At 49.6% G+C, this 16,138-nt stretch overlaps 1 protein-coding gene and 1 non-coding gene across 11 annotated transcripts in view; one reads left to right on the plus strand and one right to left on the minus strand.

The window, feature by feature from the left end:
* IFT140 (intraflagellar transport 140) overlaps positions 1 to 16,138 on the plus strand; it is a 71,718-nt gene that overhangs the window by 4,623 nt on the left and 50,957 nt on the right. For 9 of the 10 annotated variants that reach the window (XM_060079437.1, XM_060079434.1, XM_060079430.1 and 6 more), the window contains 7 exons: positions 1,268 to 1,489; positions 8,113 to 8,234; positions 8,366 to 8,508; positions 10,259 to 10,434; positions 11,332 to 11,423; positions 12,226 to 12,332; positions 13,013 to 13,158. In XM_060079437.1, the coding sequence (XP_059935420.1) occupies positions 1,268 to 1,489; positions 8,113 to 8,234; positions 8,366 to 8,508; positions 10,259 to 10,434; positions 11,332 to 11,423; positions 12,226 to 12,332; positions 13,013 to 13,158 (1,008 nt within the window). The remainder of the gene's footprint in view (positions 1 to 1,267; positions 1,490 to 8,112; positions 8,235 to 8,365; positions 8,509 to 10,258; positions 10,435 to 11,331; positions 11,424 to 12,225; positions 12,333 to 13,012; positions 13,159 to 16,138) is intronic. The other variant, XM_060079438.1, reaches the window with a different exon arrangement.
* TRNAE-UUC (transfer RNA glutamic acid (anticodon UUC)) lies at positions 288 to 359 on the minus strand. Its single transcript has one exon. It is a non-coding gene; the product is annotated as a tRNA-Glu (tRNA).

A 16,138-nucleotide genomic window follows, 5' to 3' on the forward strand; every position in this document is an offset into this window, starting at 1 on the left:
CCCACCAGTCCCCCCCAACCCCTGAGCAAGCCCTCCCCTCATACTCCACAAAGGGCAAACCCTCCTGGTATGCTCATCTTGGTCTCATCCCAGGTGTGGGTCAGTATTTGGCCCCAGTGCCAAGCACAGTGTCGCCAACTATTTCAGAGTAGATGCCTCCCTTCTGGGAGTCAGACAGCTCTCCAATATGAATCATAAAATTTTCTTTAGAGTAAATATTATTAAATCCAAAATATTAGCAATTTTAGATTTTTTTTTTCTGCACTGCGCAGCTTGTGGGACCTTAGTTCCCCAACCAGGGATTGAACCCGGGCCACGGCAGTGAAAGTGCCAAGTCCTAACCACTGGACCACCAGGGAATTCCCTAGATAAAATTTTAAATTTTAGAAAATTTAAAATATACTAGTACAAAACAAAGTGTACTTCCTGTGTTTCTAATTGGCACAAGGAGACCGTTAGGATTTCAAAATAATGATTTATTGGATGATAATGAGGTCACAGATGTAGCAGGTGTAACTGAGTTTACTAGGAAGAGCCCAATAGAAGTACTGAGAACAAACTGAATTAATCTCTGAAAACACATTTATACCTTAAAACTACTGCCTTAGAAAATTCTAGAAAACACAAGAATATACCAGCACGTATTCAATTAGCTGTCACAGCAATGACATCATCACACATCACAGAGCTCCGGAAAACTGCACTGTACACTCATGAGAGAATGAGAGTTAACGGGGCAGATCATGTCTTCATATCATCCTGAACATGACTTTGGCGTCACAGACCCCAAAAACGTTCTCGGGTCACCTCACTACACTTTGAGAACCTTGGGTCAACACACTTCACCTGCTGGCCCACTGCTTCTTTTTGTAAATAAAGTTTTATTGAACTCCCTGGCGGTCCAGTGGTTAGGACTCAGAGCTTCCACTGCAGGGGGGCCCAGGTTTGATCCCTGGTCAGGGCACTAAGATCCCGCAAGCCACACGGCGTGGCCAAAAAAAATAAATAAATAAAAATAAACGGAAAAAAATTTTAAGTAAATAAAGTTTTATTGATAAACTGGTCCATGAGGTCAGTTGAATATTTACCTTACGCTTTCATAGTTCAGCTGAGGCAAGATGGGTGTTTCTATGAAAACTAAATAGAATATTTCCTTAACAAACTGCTCATTATGTCCTCTAGCTGATGTCATTCCATTGACGAGGCAGAAATTCTTAGAGTAGCGGCCACTCCCTGTAAAATAAAGAATTTACCTCGTGTGTCACAGGGTGAGTGCGTGCCAGACACGCATATCGAGAGGTCGTTCCGGGTCACCTCCCTCTGCTGGCACCCGACGCGGCTGATCCTGGCTATTGGCTGGGAGACCGGAGAAGTGGTCGCGTTTAATAAGCAAGACAAGGAGCAGCATGCAGTACCCCCGACGCAAACCGCCGACATCACCGTCCTCAACTGGAGCCCCAACGGGAACTGCCTGGTGTCGGGGGATAGGGTGAGCAGACACACTGAGACACTGACTTCAGATCTCTGCATTGCCCTGTCCATGCTCTTAGGGACCAAATTATTAGAAACTTGCGGTTGCTGAGTTCAACTGATTTTGTCGGCTGTCATGGCAGATTTTGTTTTATATTGGGAGGAAGGTTTGAATGTTTTATTCTACCATCTCACTCTGTGGCAAAAGTTTGTAATTTTTTAAATGAACGTTTCTAGGTAAGTACATTCACAAAGATGGGGTGGTGCTTCATGTACCCCCAAACCCCACCTTCCCTGAGCACACCGCTTCATTGCCTAGGAGTCCCTGGTCCTGATCATCTGGCCCAGGGCTTCCTAAGCAGGTCAGTTTGCCCCCAGGGGACACTTTGCTATGTCTGGGGAGATTTTTTGTTGTCACAGTGGTGGGGGGGGGGTTGCTTTCTACTGGCATCTGGCGGGTAGAGGCCAGAGATACTGCTCAACATCCTCCGATGCTCAGGGCAGACCCCACAGCAGAGAATTACCAGCTCAAGAAGTCAACAGTACACAGGCTGAGAAACCTGGTCTAGATCTGTTTGATTCAAAAATGACAGCAGAAATTGTACAATGTGTTTATTTATTTTACATGTTTAAGGTAATACATTTACATGTTTCAAAGTTCAAAAAATACGAAAAGGTATATACTCGAAAGACTCTCCAGCCCCACCCCCATCCACTCCTTCCCCTTCCCTACCCTCCAGCACCTACAGCTTCTTCAAGTCTCTCCAGCGCTCCTTCAGTACACACAGGAACACACAATGCATTCTCTCCCCAACTTCCAATTTTGAAAAATTTCAAACCTTTAGGGGAGTTGAAAAAATAGTACAAACAACACCCTTGTACCCTTCCCATGAATTCAGTAGCTGTTAATGTTTTGACACATCTGCTCTCTCTGTATATCTGTATTTTTCCCCCACATATTTGAGAGTTTGTCACTGGCATCATACTTCATGCGTAAATGCTTTGGCATCGATCTCCTAGGAGTGTAACCACGTGTGCTGTCACACTCAGGAGGGTGAAGCCCATGAACTGGTTTCCACTGCTGTGCTATCGGTGTGACAGCTTCTTCTGCTGTACCAGTAACGTCTGTGCTGATTTTGTCCTTACCCAGAAGCCAGCCAAGCACCACGCTTTGCGTTTGGCCGCCATTTCTCTTTGGTCTCCTTCATCAGAACTGGTCCCTGGTCTTGTCTTTTCTTTCTTCTCTCTCTTTTTTTTTTTTTGGTCTTTCATGACATCAACATTTTGAAGGGTCCAGACTAGTTACCTTGTAGATTGTCCCTTGGTTTAGATCTGTGTGGTTGTCTCCTCATGACTGGCTTTAGGTTAAACGTCTTGGCTGGGAGCTTCACAGGGAGGGCGTCGTCCCTTTCCTATCTTCCTCGGTCCTTTTCACATGACGGCAGTGCCCAGTGCACCCTGTTCTGTTTCTGGCTTTTCACCTGACGCCGCATCTTCCAGGTCTTTCCATCATGGTGCACGGTGAACCTCCTTGATCTCTTTTAACCTGCCCTTCATTACACCAACGTGTTATCATTTACTTCCTCAGCCTCTGTGGATAAACGGTCTCCAGTCCTTTGCTGGACAGGGACACAGTGGCTGGCCTCATGCTTTTGTCCTTTTGCACATGTGAAAGTTTAGAGAAATTCCTGGAGGTGGGATCCAGGGCATGCGCTTGTGGTTTGGTGAGTGTCCCTACACCTCCCTCCATGGGGCTTGACCAGCTCCCACCAACCCACAAGCATGTCGTATCCAAGCTCAGAATTTTGCCTGGAAAAGTGCTGTATCGGTTGTGTTCTAGTTTGTGTTTCTCTTCTTCTTGAGGGTGAGTATTACTTAGAAGAGCCATTTATACTTCCTTTCTGTTCATATCACTCATCCACTGTTCTATTTATCCTTTTGTCTGGATTTTTCTTCTATTTTTCTAGTCTATTCCCACCTAATGGCATTGCTCTGCCCCCAGATTCCTATTTCTTTGGTGATTTTTCCCACCTCCTTGCTCAGAAAATCCCCTAGAGGAATAAAGAATTCAGGGTCATTGAATGCCATCATTCTCATCTTGCCTTTATTAAGAAGCAACTAACAGAGTAGATGACTCAGGCACGAAACAAAGCCCAGGTTGGTGCTGACCAAGTCTTGGAGTCAGGATTTAAGAACAGAAATACCTAGCACTTCTCTAAGAAAATCTACAACTGTGCTGGTCCTAATTTCATACTGGACTCAGGCAGAGAAGTAATAACAAATGAACAGACACGCTCAGAGCACTGACCTCTGAGACACCTGCTCGCAGGCTTGGCCCAGGGTCTTTTCCACTCTCCCACCAGAGACCCAGTTTGATTGCCATGAGACCAACCAAACCTGCTGAAGCAGGAAGACACATGTAATCTGCAGCCCTCAGAGTGTCCCACGGTCTCCAGGGACAGGAGCAGAGCTCCGACATCTGGAACCGCGAGTGAGGTGTCTGCTGCCAGCGTCCGCCTCTCAGGGCCCCTTCCTGCACAGCCGTCTCTCTCCTGTGCCATCCGTCCAGGAGGCTGCTGGAAACAAAGGAATCCACCCGCTCCAGTTTCACCCCAGAGATGACCTGCCCTTCCTCCTCTGTCCCAAGTCCAGCTCGGGCCAGGTGCCCCCTGTGCAGCCACCCTTGGGCCTGGGGCAGTAGGGGGATCCCTGGAAGAGGACACCAGGCGGACACTTGGTTGGTGAAGAAGCGGGGAGTTTCTGCGTGTCCAGGGCTCATCTCCCTCGCACTCTCCTACTGGACAAGAGCTGAGGGCGAGGAGCAAGTGCACCTACACAAGGGAAAGGGCAAGTCGCTTCCTGATCTCTGAGATAAACCATTAGTGAGCCAGCTGTGTGAAGTGACAATGTGTCCCGACAGTCGTGTCTGGAGCCCTAACTTCACACTAGTCCCTTAGCACGTTCACCTCCTGCTCTGCACGGGACTGGTTTCCCACCTGAGGGTGAGATGCTCTCGCTTTTCCTTCAAGTCTTACTGGATAAAGTTATTTGAATGAAGTGACCTGGAAGAAATGGCAGCGAGTAAAGAGACCACTCTGAACACAAAGGATCCCCCCTCAGGAGTAGTAAGAGGTGCAAAAACCACTTAGAATTTAGGGGCAATGAGCAGGAGGCCCTGAAGAGGCATCTGCTTTGCCATCTTCTACTTGGCGTCTGCATGTCTATCTGGTTACAGGAGACCTGAGGTGACCTCCTGTGGCCTCCCCTCCTCGTGTGTGTGTGTGTGTGTGTCTGTCTGTCTGTCCTTGTATCAGAACAGGCGTCCGCAGTATTCTGAGCAGAAACCACTGCTCCAGGGGCTCCGGACGTTTCCATCCTTCAACTTCTTCCCCAGCCCAACAGTCGGAGGATCTGGACGGGCTGAGTGCTCGTGTTTGTGTTCGGGAGCCCAATGAGCTGTCAGCTGGAAGCTCGTGTATACTCATAAAACAGAGAGTCATTTACTGTGTTAAAAATTAAGTGCTGGGGCTTCCCTGGTGGTGCAGTGGTTGAGAATCTGTCTGCTAATGCAGGGGACACGAGTTCGAGCCCTGGTCTGGGAAGATCCCACATGCCACGGAGCAACCAGACCCGTGAGCCACAACTACTGAGCCTGCGCGTCTGGAGCCAGTGCTCCGCAACAAGAGAGGCCACGACAGTGAGAGGCCCGTGCACTGCGATGAAGAGTGGCCCCCGCTTGCCACAACTAGAGAAAGCCCTCGCACAGAAACGAAGACCCAACACAGCCAAAAATAAAAATAAATAAATTAAAAGAAGGCTCAACATTAAAAAAAAAAAATTAAGTGCTGGACGGGAGTTCCCTGGCAGTCCAGTGGTTAGGACTCGGCACTTTCACTGCAGGGTCCTGTGTTCAATCCCTGTTTGGAGAGCTAAGGTCCCGCAAGCTGCGCAGCCGGGCCAAAAAGAAAAAAGAAAAAGAAAAATTAAGTGCTGGACGATTGTACTTGCAGGGCGAAGCAGAAGGCCATCTCCACAGAGGCCGTGTGTGCCTAAAGCACACAGCAGGGCCCAACTGCTGGCTCCTCTAGGAAGGAGGCTAGGTGACGGGGAAGGAAACCTTCCCATTTCTGCCCTTATGTGTGTGTTTCACTCTGCAAGCATTATTTTTTTAATGTTATTTTAAGAGTAATTTGTAAACACAAAAAAACCAATAATGTTTTTATTCTTTTTTATAAATTTATTTATTTTATGTATTTATTTTTGGCTGTGTTGGGTCTTTGTTGCTGCGCACGGGCTTTCTCTAGTTGCGGCGAGCGGGGGCTATTCTTCATTGCAGTGCGCGGGCTTCTCACTGTGCTGGCTTCTCTCGTTGTGAATCATGGGCTCTAGGCGCATGGGTTTCAGTAGTTGTGGCACGCGGGCTCAGTAGTTGTGGCACGCGGGCTCAGTAGTTGTGGCACACAGGCTCAGTAGTTGTGGCGCACGTGCTTAGTTGCTCTGCAGCGTGTGGGATCTTCCCAGACCAGGGATCAAACCCGTGTCCCCTGCATTGGCAGGCAGATTCTCAACCACTGCACCACCAGGGAAGCCCCAATGTTTTTATTCTTATCTTTATAAAGCTGGCAAAGTCAAGCAGAATCTGTATAATAATATATGATTCGAATTCTATATATACTCGTGTTACATACTATTTCTGATCTTATATACTTCTCTTAGAGGTCCACTGTACAAGTTGCTTTTTAAGGCCCACATTTTTTTTTTTTTTTTTTTTTTGGCCGTGCCACACAGCATGCAGGATCTTAGTTCCCTGACCAGGGATCGAACCCGTGTCCCCTGCAGTGGAAGCGTGGAGTCTTAACCACTGGGCTTCCAGGGACGTCCCAAGGCCCACATTATTTGAAAATCATATTCTTATATACAGTAAAGCAATGTTACCCAGCATTGGGGGTATTGGAATGAAAGCGGCTTGAAAGAAGGGTGGGAAGATGACCTCACTGTCTGCTAAAACACCCATCTGACCGTGAGCAGGAAACAGACCTTGAGGACTGCTTGGGCAACGCAGCAAAGTGGCCTCAGGGTTCGAGGGAAACACTGCCATTTGACAAAGCTTAGCTTGTCCCAGCCAGAAACCCTCCTGGAAAATTGCTCCTGGACCAAGTTGTCGTCCCCGCAACTTGAACTTTTCTAGCAGTTGTCTGAGCCATTAATTTGAGATTCTGATGACTTTGACGTTGAACATATAGTACACCTGGCACCCAGATCTTGGTTTCTGTTGGTTTCTTCCAATAAAAGGAACCAGAGCTTCTTGGAGAAATGGCTGATCCTCGGGCTGGGGCAGGACGGCAAGCCCAGAGGATCTGTAGGCCAGGACATGAGGAGGTGCTCACAAACCCACAGCAACGGGCGCATCGAAGGGACAACAGAGCTGGAGGAAAGAACTCCCGATGGCAGAGCTGGAACAATTTGAGTATCTAAACAAACAAGGGAATATTGGGTCATAACCCAGAGTAGAAAATAAATATCCATGGGTCCATCCATGTGTCCATATTGATGTGAATCTATGATTTAATAAATCAGTAAATGGTGGACAAGAGGCATATCTCTCCAGATGATCTGGGAGGTGAGACATAACACCCCTTCCTATGTGTGGGCTGCACACAGTGACTTCCTTCCAGGCAGGATAGGATGGAAGGAAGAAGAAACTCTCCAGTGAGGGAGGTCACAGACATGACCTCAGCAGACAGGTCACGCCGAGGGCAGGGACCCCTGATCCGACGTGTTGACAGCAGCACTTGACCTCTGGTCTTCGTCTCAAACCCACCACCCCGAAAGCAATGAGAAAAACATCAGACAAATCCCGCCGGAGGGACATACTACAAAACCCCTGATCGGTCCTCCTCAACACTGTCCAGGCATCCAGAACGGGCAACTGAGCCACCATCCCAGCCCAGGGGGGCCCAAGGAGACAGGGCGACCAGATGTCTGTGGGGCCTGGACAGGGTCCCAGGGCAGGAAGAACTGAGGAGAGGTGAATAAAGCACCAACTTTAGTTAGTATCATGCGCCACAGTAATATAGGGTCAGTAATAGGAGAAGCTAGGTGTGAGGTATGGGACTTCTCTGAACTATCTTTGCCACTTTTCCTTAAATCTGAATCTGTCCCAAAATAAAGATTTGTTTTAAAAACTGAACGTGTGACACTTGTTATCTCCAGGGAGTGAAGATGGGAGGGGGCACAGAGAGGAGTTTCTGGTTCCTTCATTGAACACTAGAATTGTTTTGAGTTTTTCATGGTGCACATATAGTAGTAGTATAACTTTTTTTTTTTTTTTTTTTTTTGCGGTACGTGGGCCTCTCACTGTTGTGGCCTCTCCCGTTTTGGAGCACAGGCTCCGGACGCGCAGGCTCAGTGGCCATGGCTCACGGGCCCAGCTGCTCCGCGGCATGTGGGATCTTCCCGGACCGGGGCACGAACCCGTGTCCCCTGCATCGACAGGCGGTCTCTCAACCACTGCACCACCAGGGAAGCCCATTAGTAGTATAATTTTAAAAGAAAAAAAGGAGTAAGCCCATGCTCTGTTGCACAGTGTCACCCTCACCCTCCACCAGTCACTTGCTAAGAATGTGACCTTGGGTTTTCCAGCTTGGTGTCCTGCTCTTATGGAAATTGGACCAAAGGGGTCGAGTACAAGGGGCATCGCTGCTGAAACACGAGTATGGAAAACACCTCACTCACTGCATCTTCCGGCTCCCCCCTCCCGGCGAGTAAGTAGAGCTCGGGTGGTGGCTGGCGGGCCCGGGGATGTGGCTCCTCCTGACACTGGAGGGGTCTCCTCTGTGGTTATACCACCTTCGTCCAGGGAGCAACGAGGAATCTCTGTCACATTTGCTCTTAGGGACCTCGTTCAGTTGGCAAAGGCTGCTGTGAGTGGTGATGAGAAAGCCCTGGACAAGTTTAACTGGAGGAAGAGTGGCTTTGGAAGTTTCCTGAAAATGGGACCTCAAGAGGGACTCTCATTCTTTGTCAGCTTGACCGATGGTAAGGCACTCAGGTTGGGGTCTGGGGACACTGCAGTGTTTCCGAGTGTCTAGGAGATTATAAGCGAATGGATGGCATTTCTGCATAAAATTGCAGGCTGTGCGCCACTCCCAGATGGATGCCTTAGCCGGCTTGTGCAGGTGTTTATCCAGGATCCAAAGGATGGCTTCACCTTGACCTGATAGAGACAAATTGAGCTTTATTTGCATTTGAAGGTTTTTCAGGAGGAAGCTGTCCAGGATGTGCAGCCTCAGATGAATTGATGCCAGGGGTACCCGGCGTGGTCTCCAAGCCAGCAGCGGGGCTCAGCTCTGGGGTGGGTGTGACCGGGGCACGCTGGACCAGCAGCCCTGGCAGGGCCAGGCCGTCCATGCTCATTTAACACGGCTCCCCCGCGGTATGCTAGGAGGCAGGCGGCGGCCAGTAGATGCAGTGTGAGGCTCAGAGAGATAGAGGGTCTCGTACACTCACGAGACGTTCATGAGTGCCTTCCCCCATGGGAAAGGGGCCCTTCCTGGGGTGATGGGGTTGGAGGACGTGTGTGGCCAGGCAGCTTAACCATGACAGGTGACAGCTGGGAGGGGCTGGGGCATTTGTCAGTTTAAAAGTAGAGAGGGGGGGCCTCCCTGGTGGCGCAGTGGTTGAGAGTCCGCCTGCCGATGCAGGGGATACGGGTTCGTGCCCCGGTCTGGGAGGATCCCACATGCCGCGGAGCGGCTGGGCCCGTGGGCCATGGCCGCTGAGCCTGCGCGTCCGGAGCCTGTGCTCCGCAACGGGAGAGGCCACGGCAGTGAGAGGCCCGCGTACCAAAAAAAAAAAAAAAAAAAAAAGTAGAGAGGGGAGTTGGAGGGACCCAATGTGGGCACTGTGGGGGCGGCGGGGGCCCTGAGGGAGGAAGGAGACGTGGCGACTGGAGGCCTGGCTCTGTAGGGAGCGTCAGTGCTGCCCCCGCTCAGCGGCCGTGCAACTGGGGCAGATGATCCCGTATCTTTGTGCCTTAGCTTCCGAACATGTACAGTGGGGATCAGGATAGTACCTGCCCCCAGAGCCTCTGCACATGGAGCCTGCACACATCTGTGCTCAGTAAGTACTAGTTACTGTTATGATTAGCCTCCATACAACCTTGAACCTTTAAGCTTAATGAGAACTCAAGTTGTCCACTGGGAGTGAGATGGGAGGCGGCGTGGAGGGTGAGGAGGCTCCCGAGAGCAGCAGAATGAACCCAATCCCGAGAACTCACAGGAGGTGCTGCTACCGTGCTCAGAAGCCTGAAAGCAGAACCAGGAGACAGCTCGGGGGCAAGAGGAGGGTATCCAGGCTGGGAGGGGCCCTGGGACCGAGGCAAGGGCATGGGGAAGGCAAGAGGGTGCAGGCCAGACGCCAGCCAGCGATACCCGGTACCCGGGATGGAGGGTGCAGGCCGAGGCTCCGGGGAGGGTCATAGTTAAGGCCCCAGCAGACGGGTGACGGACGTGTGCCTAGGGGACTGAGATGACCAGAGCATGGAGGCTGTGCATCAGGAGGGTGGTCAGTGTGAGCGCTGGACAGTGGTGGAGGGAGGATGGCAGACACAGGGGTCCAGGCTGGACTGACCCAGAGATGGCAGACGCATGGGTCATGTGCCAGTGTTTTTAAAATGGCTTATTCGTAAATGGTTATGATGAAGATGTTTACATTGAAAGTGTCCCTAAGTAGGTAGAATGGCTCCCGGGGAGTGTCCAGCCTCCATGGACACGTCGCTTTCCCGCAGGGACCGTGCACTACGTGGACGAGAAGGGCAGGACGGCCCGGGTGGCATCCACGGACAGCCCCATTCAGGCACTGTTCTACCTGGAGAAGAGACAGGTGCTGGTGGCAGTCACCGAGAGCCTGCTGCTGTGTCTGTTCACGGTGATGCCCGAGGGTGTGGCCGAGGAGGTGATGAAGGTGAGGAGGTGATGGGGGGGTGCCCCAGGGGGTCTCCAGCCTCTCTTGCCCGCCTCACACACCCCTTCGTTTTGGTTGAGGAGTCTGTGTCTCAGGGCCACCACCAGAGCTTTAGCACCTTATTTATTGTGCACCATTGCAGTCACAGGTTGGGGAGACACCAGGAGACGGGGCCTCTCAGAGCCACGGGAGGTAGGACTCCTGGCTATGTGCAGACCTTGAGGGTTGTCACCAGTGTTCCCTCTCTGACACTACCGCTGGCCCACACATATGCATTGCTTTATCCGAGGGGTGTGTGACAATCACAACTCTGGATGCCCTGCCATCCACATGGGTGCCTCGCCCCGGGCCGGGGCACTCACTTGCGGGAGGACGTTAGGAGGCCTAGGGCATTGGGTGTTGGTCAGGCAGTGCGTGCAGCTCCTTGAGGACTGCGTGCCGCTCTCCTGCCACTTTCTTGGTTTACACCCAAGGATTCTATGGTTCTCAGAGGACTCCGAACCTTCCCTAAGATGCTCTGGTCGATACAGAAAAGTCGGTGTTCAGGGGTCCTTTGTGCACCTCTGTCTACACAGCAGTTGAAATGTGGTCACTGAGTCCTGTGAACCTGGGTTCAAATCCCCCCTCAGCCCCTTGCTGGCAGGTTTGCTCTGCACACAGGCTGTGACAAGCTGCCTCACCCAACGTGGGGCACCCCTGTCATTAACTACGTAATGTGCAGTGGTCACTGCTTTGGCCTGAAAGGCTGGGGCTGCCCTTCTAAGTGTCCACAGCCACCCTCACTTCCTCCGCTTGGTGAGTCTGCAGGGAGTCACTGCCAAACAGAAAGTCCAGCTGCTGGACAGGGACCTGGTCTCGACAAGGGCAACGTGCTCCTTTCGGGTTGTTGTTGTGCAGGTAAAGCTGAGTGGAAATATGGGTCGCCGGGCAAACGTCGCCCTGATCAACGGCAGCCTTCTTGTGACCGCCACTGGGGAGGCGGTCCTCAGGTGAGATCCCGACTCTGCAGAGAGCGCTGGGGTTGAAAATTCTGTCCCACACAGTCTCTTGAGTACACTTTGTATTGGAGTGTAACATACATATAGAAAAATGCACAAATTATGACGAAGTGTTACTAATGGGGCACATCCATGTAACCAGCCCTGAGATGGAGGAACAGAACATATCAGAGACCCCAGGTATTCCGTCCACACCCACAGTGGTCACACTGTCCTGACGTCTGCCTGCCTTTTTTTTTTTTTTCGGTATGCGGGCCTCTCACTGCTGTGGCCTCTCCCGTTGCGGAGCACAGGCTCCGGACGCACAGGCTCAGCGGCCATGGCTCATGGGCCCAGCTGCTCCGCGGCATGTGGGATCTTCCCAGACTGGGGCACGAACCCATGTCCCCTGCATCGGCAGGCGGACTCTCAACCACTGCGCCACCAGGGAAGCCCCTGCCTGCCTTTTTGATCCCCGGGTAGATGGAATCCCGTGTTGTGTTCTCTTGGGTCCGGCTGCTTTAGCTCATGTGACATTCAGGGGTTCTCCCTGGTTGGGTGCTTGGAGTTCCTTTGTTCTCATCGTGACCCGGTGTCACACAGGAACCCTCTTTTATTAACAACTGCTCCCTTTGTTATGAACAAGACGTAACATAGGTAACGTAACAACGACATGCTTTTCTTCTCAGAGTCCAAAGGGCCGTGTCTTTTTCCTGATTTTTAAAGTTTGCTCTGCGAGTTGAACAAGACCCTCACAGCTGAGGGAAGCCCACTAACACAGTCCCCCCGTGGGACTTTCCTCCTTGCCTTGTAGATTCTGGGACTTAGAACGAGGAGAGAATTACGTACTGAGTCCAGAGGAGAAGTTTGGTTTTGAAAAAGGAGAGAATATGAACTGTGTTTCTTACTGTAGAGTCAAAGGTGAGACTTCCCAGCGTCAGAGGGAGAGCCCACCTCAGGCTTTGCTCTGGGCTGCACTGTGATGACGTGTAACTCAGGGCTGTTCTAAGAAGCATACCTCAGTTACAACTATGTCAGTCACTCGAGTACAGTCAGCCAAGAGCAAAAAAGAGGCAGGAAAGCTGTGTTGTCCCACGTAGTGGTCAAGGAGTTTGGTCAGGAATGTGACCAGCCTGGCTGTGTGAATTGGTGTCTGTTTCTCCTGAAACCTCAAGAAAAAGTCAGTGTGAGAAACATTAAATATATATGTGTACGTGGATGTGCGTATGTGTACACACATGCACACACAAATATGACAGAAAGAATAGGAGATGCACCAGAGCAGCACTTTCGTGCCCGCTGAGTGCTAAGTGCTGTCTGGCATTGGGAAAGCAGCCCTGAACACAGTCAGGCAGGCTCCTCTCTCATGGGAGAAACCAGAGAGCAAGCAGCAACCCCCCAATCCCCCATCCACACATGTACACACTGTGTCACTGCGAGTAGTGAACTCCTGCTAAGGAAGACACGGCCAGGTAAGAGGCTGGGCAGGTCCTGGACGGAGGGCTGACGGGCTGGTATTTTAGAGAGGGTGGTCAGAGAAGGGAGCTTGCTGCTGTTTTTATCCCTTTTCAACTCAATGTGAACTTTCTTTTTACCTACAGGTCTTCTGGCAGCAGGTACCGATAAAGGGCGCGTAGCCATGTGGAGAAAAGTGCCAGGCCCCCAGAGCAGCCAAGGGGTGGAGGGCAAAGACAGGTGGACCCTTCAGATCCCCACTGAGCTCGAAGGAAACATCACGCAGATAAAGGTACACCTCGACGGGGCGCTGGGTGCACTCATTTTCTGCAGAATTGGAGGCAGTAATTGCTCTGAACCTATTTTTGTCAGTTATTCAAATTAAGATAAAAAATAACAACAGTAAAATATTTTTAAAGGCCTTTTGGGTTTCAGAACTACAGATAAGGGATTGTGGATCTGTAGTAATCTATATTTATCTTTTTAAATCTATCTACCTGTCCGTTTATCTCTATCATCTATTTATCTTATTTATTTATTTATTTGGCTGTGCCGCACGACTTGCAGAACCTTAGCTCCCCAACCAGGGATTGAATCTGCACCCCAGCAGTGGAAGCGCCAAGTCCTAACCGCTGGACCGCCAGGGAATTCCCGCCCCAGCTTCCTCTTAGTGCTCCAAAACTCCACTGTTTTCTGGTCATCCTGAGGCTTGAACTTGCCCATATTCTGTTTCAAACAAAGTCATTCTTTCGGGGAGCTTGCTGTTCTTGTGGACTGCCTTTCCCCTCAGGAAAAGATTTCTGAGTCACTGCTCCACAGCCTGGTAGTGGGGAGAGTAGCTGGCTTTCTGGGGTAACACCCTGCTTTGGGAGCTGGGAGCTGGGCACAGGAGCCTCTGGTCCCGGATGGCCTCTCCCAGAGAGGAGCAAGCTGGGGCGAGGGCCTGGGGGCCCAGTGTCGTCTGGCTCCCGCTCCTGATGCAGAGCCTCCCTCCGACCCACCTGGACCTGGCCTCTGTGCCGGAGCTGGGGGAGTGAGAGATGCTGGCAGCTGCCCCTCCCAGGAAAATGCCGGAGGAAAGGGAGCCCCGGTTTCTTGGCCAAACCTGCCTGCCGAGCTCACCTGCCACAGACTCTGCTCTTCTTACCAGACTTAGTAGACTTTCTTTAATAAGTCTTTCTTCATTTACTCTGTGCCCAATTCCCAGAGAAGTACATGGTTGTGTTTTCATAATTTTCACCAGTTATGCCTGTTATGTCCTCGGGGCTTCTCACCTGCCTTTCTGGAACTTGCCTCTCAGATCTGCTCTGTGTGAATTTTTTTTTTTTTTTTTTTTAATTTTTGGCTGCACCAAGTGGTACACAGGATCTTAGTTCCCTAATCAGGGATCGAACCCACGCCCCTTACAGTGGAAGTGCGACACCTTAAACACTGGACCGCCAGGGAAGTTCGTGAATTTTTTAAGATAAAGTTTACTTAATCTATACTAATCAGGAAATGAAAACTTACATGGTAAACAGTTTAGTGATACCTTAGAGCAATTTTGGGAATTACTTTTAGATCCTCATCTTAGGTCATAAATAAACATAGTTTCTGGATGAATTAACGAGTTAAATATTTTTAAAAGTTAGGTCAGGGACTTCCCTGGCGGTCCAGTGGTTAAGACTTCGCCTTGCAATGGAGGGGGTGTGGGTTCGATCCCTGGTCGGGGAACTGAGATCCCACATGCCTTGCAGCCAAAAAACCAAAACATAAAACAGAAGCAATATTGTAACAAATTCAATAAAGACTTTAAAAATGGTCCACCTGTTAAAAAATGAAAATAAAATTAAAAAAATTAAAAGTTGGGTCAGAATAACTGGCTAAAAACACAGAATATAATCAGATCTGTAGAGAAAGTATAACTTTCTTAGATTTTAAGTAATAAAAGAAGTTGCAAAAGCAGAGGGACAAGGTTGAGTCCATAAGAACATGTCACACTGGGCATGTGAACAGGAAGGCTGGGATGAAAGGAAAACTGAGCTGGGTAAATATTAACTTTAAAGGGTTAATCTCTAAAACACCAAATTTTCCCAATTTTCAATGCATAGTTTTTTTCTTCATTTGAATACCAATCCCAGTTGATGTGTACATTGTAAGTATTTTTGTTTTTTGTGGGAGAAGAAAGGTGCTGTTTTAAACTGATGGCTCATCTTACCTTTAGTGATATCTTAGAATAAAGGACATGAAAAATACTCACATTTATAAGAAAAATATTAAGAATGCCGGGGCCTCCCTGGTGGCGCAGTGGTTGAGAGTCCGCCTGCCGATGCAGGGGATACGGGTTCGTGCCCCGATCTGGGAGGATCCCATATGCCGCGGAGCGGCTGGGCCCGTGAGCCATGGCCGCTGGGCCTGCGCGTCCGGAGCCTGTGCTCCGCAGCGGGGGAGGCCACGACAGTGAGAGGCCCGCATACCGCAAAAAGAAAAAAAAAAAAAAAAAAAAAAAAACAAGAATGCCAATGGAGGGAATTCCCTGGCGGTCCAGTGGTTAGGACTCGGTGCTTTCACTGTGGGAGCCTGGGTTCGATCCCTGGTTGGGGAACTAAGCCTGCATGCTGCACTGTGCGGCCGAAAAGAAAAGAATGTAAATGGATAAGTGATGAAGGAGAGTGCAGATAATTTACCTAAGGGTGGTTAGTAGAATCCATGGAAAACATGTAACCTCAGTGGTAATGAAAGAAATGCCCATTTTAAATAACAGTAAGAGCCACACTAACTTTCTTGAAAGACGTAAAAGAAAAATTGACTCAATAGACCATGTTCCTCAGAGAGAAGCCTCAATCTTGTAATTATTTCTTTCCAAATAAACCTACAAATTACATGTTTATCCAGTGAAAATAAGGAGTTTTTTGGGGGTTTTTTTTGCTGGGGGAATTCAACACAATAATTCTAAACTCATTTGGGAGAGCAAATGGCCAAGAAAAAAATTTAAAAGAACCAGACCATTTCTGTATCCTATACCAGAATATATCTGACAGGTATAGCAATTAACGCGGCATGCTTACTCAGGAATGGATAAATATATCAGTGGAGTAAAGTTAGAAATCCAGAAACGGATTTGTATGGATTTGGAAGTTTAATATGAAATTATGAAAGTGGTACTTGACATCACTAGAGGAAGTCTGGATAGTTCACTACAGTGTGTAAATTTGCTTTCCATTTATAAAACATAGACGCCCCTAATTCATGTCAGTCAAGTAAACTCTAGAAGATGCTCAACCAGTCAGGAT

Source organism: Mesoplodon densirostris, chromosome 16, assembly GCF_025265405.1.
Source record: "Mesoplodon densirostris isolate mMesDen1 chromosome 16, mMesDen1 primary haplotype, whole genome shotgun sequence".
Lineage (NCBI taxonomy): Eukaryota > Metazoa > Chordata > Mammalia > Artiodactyla > Ziphiidae > Mesoplodon > Mesoplodon densirostris.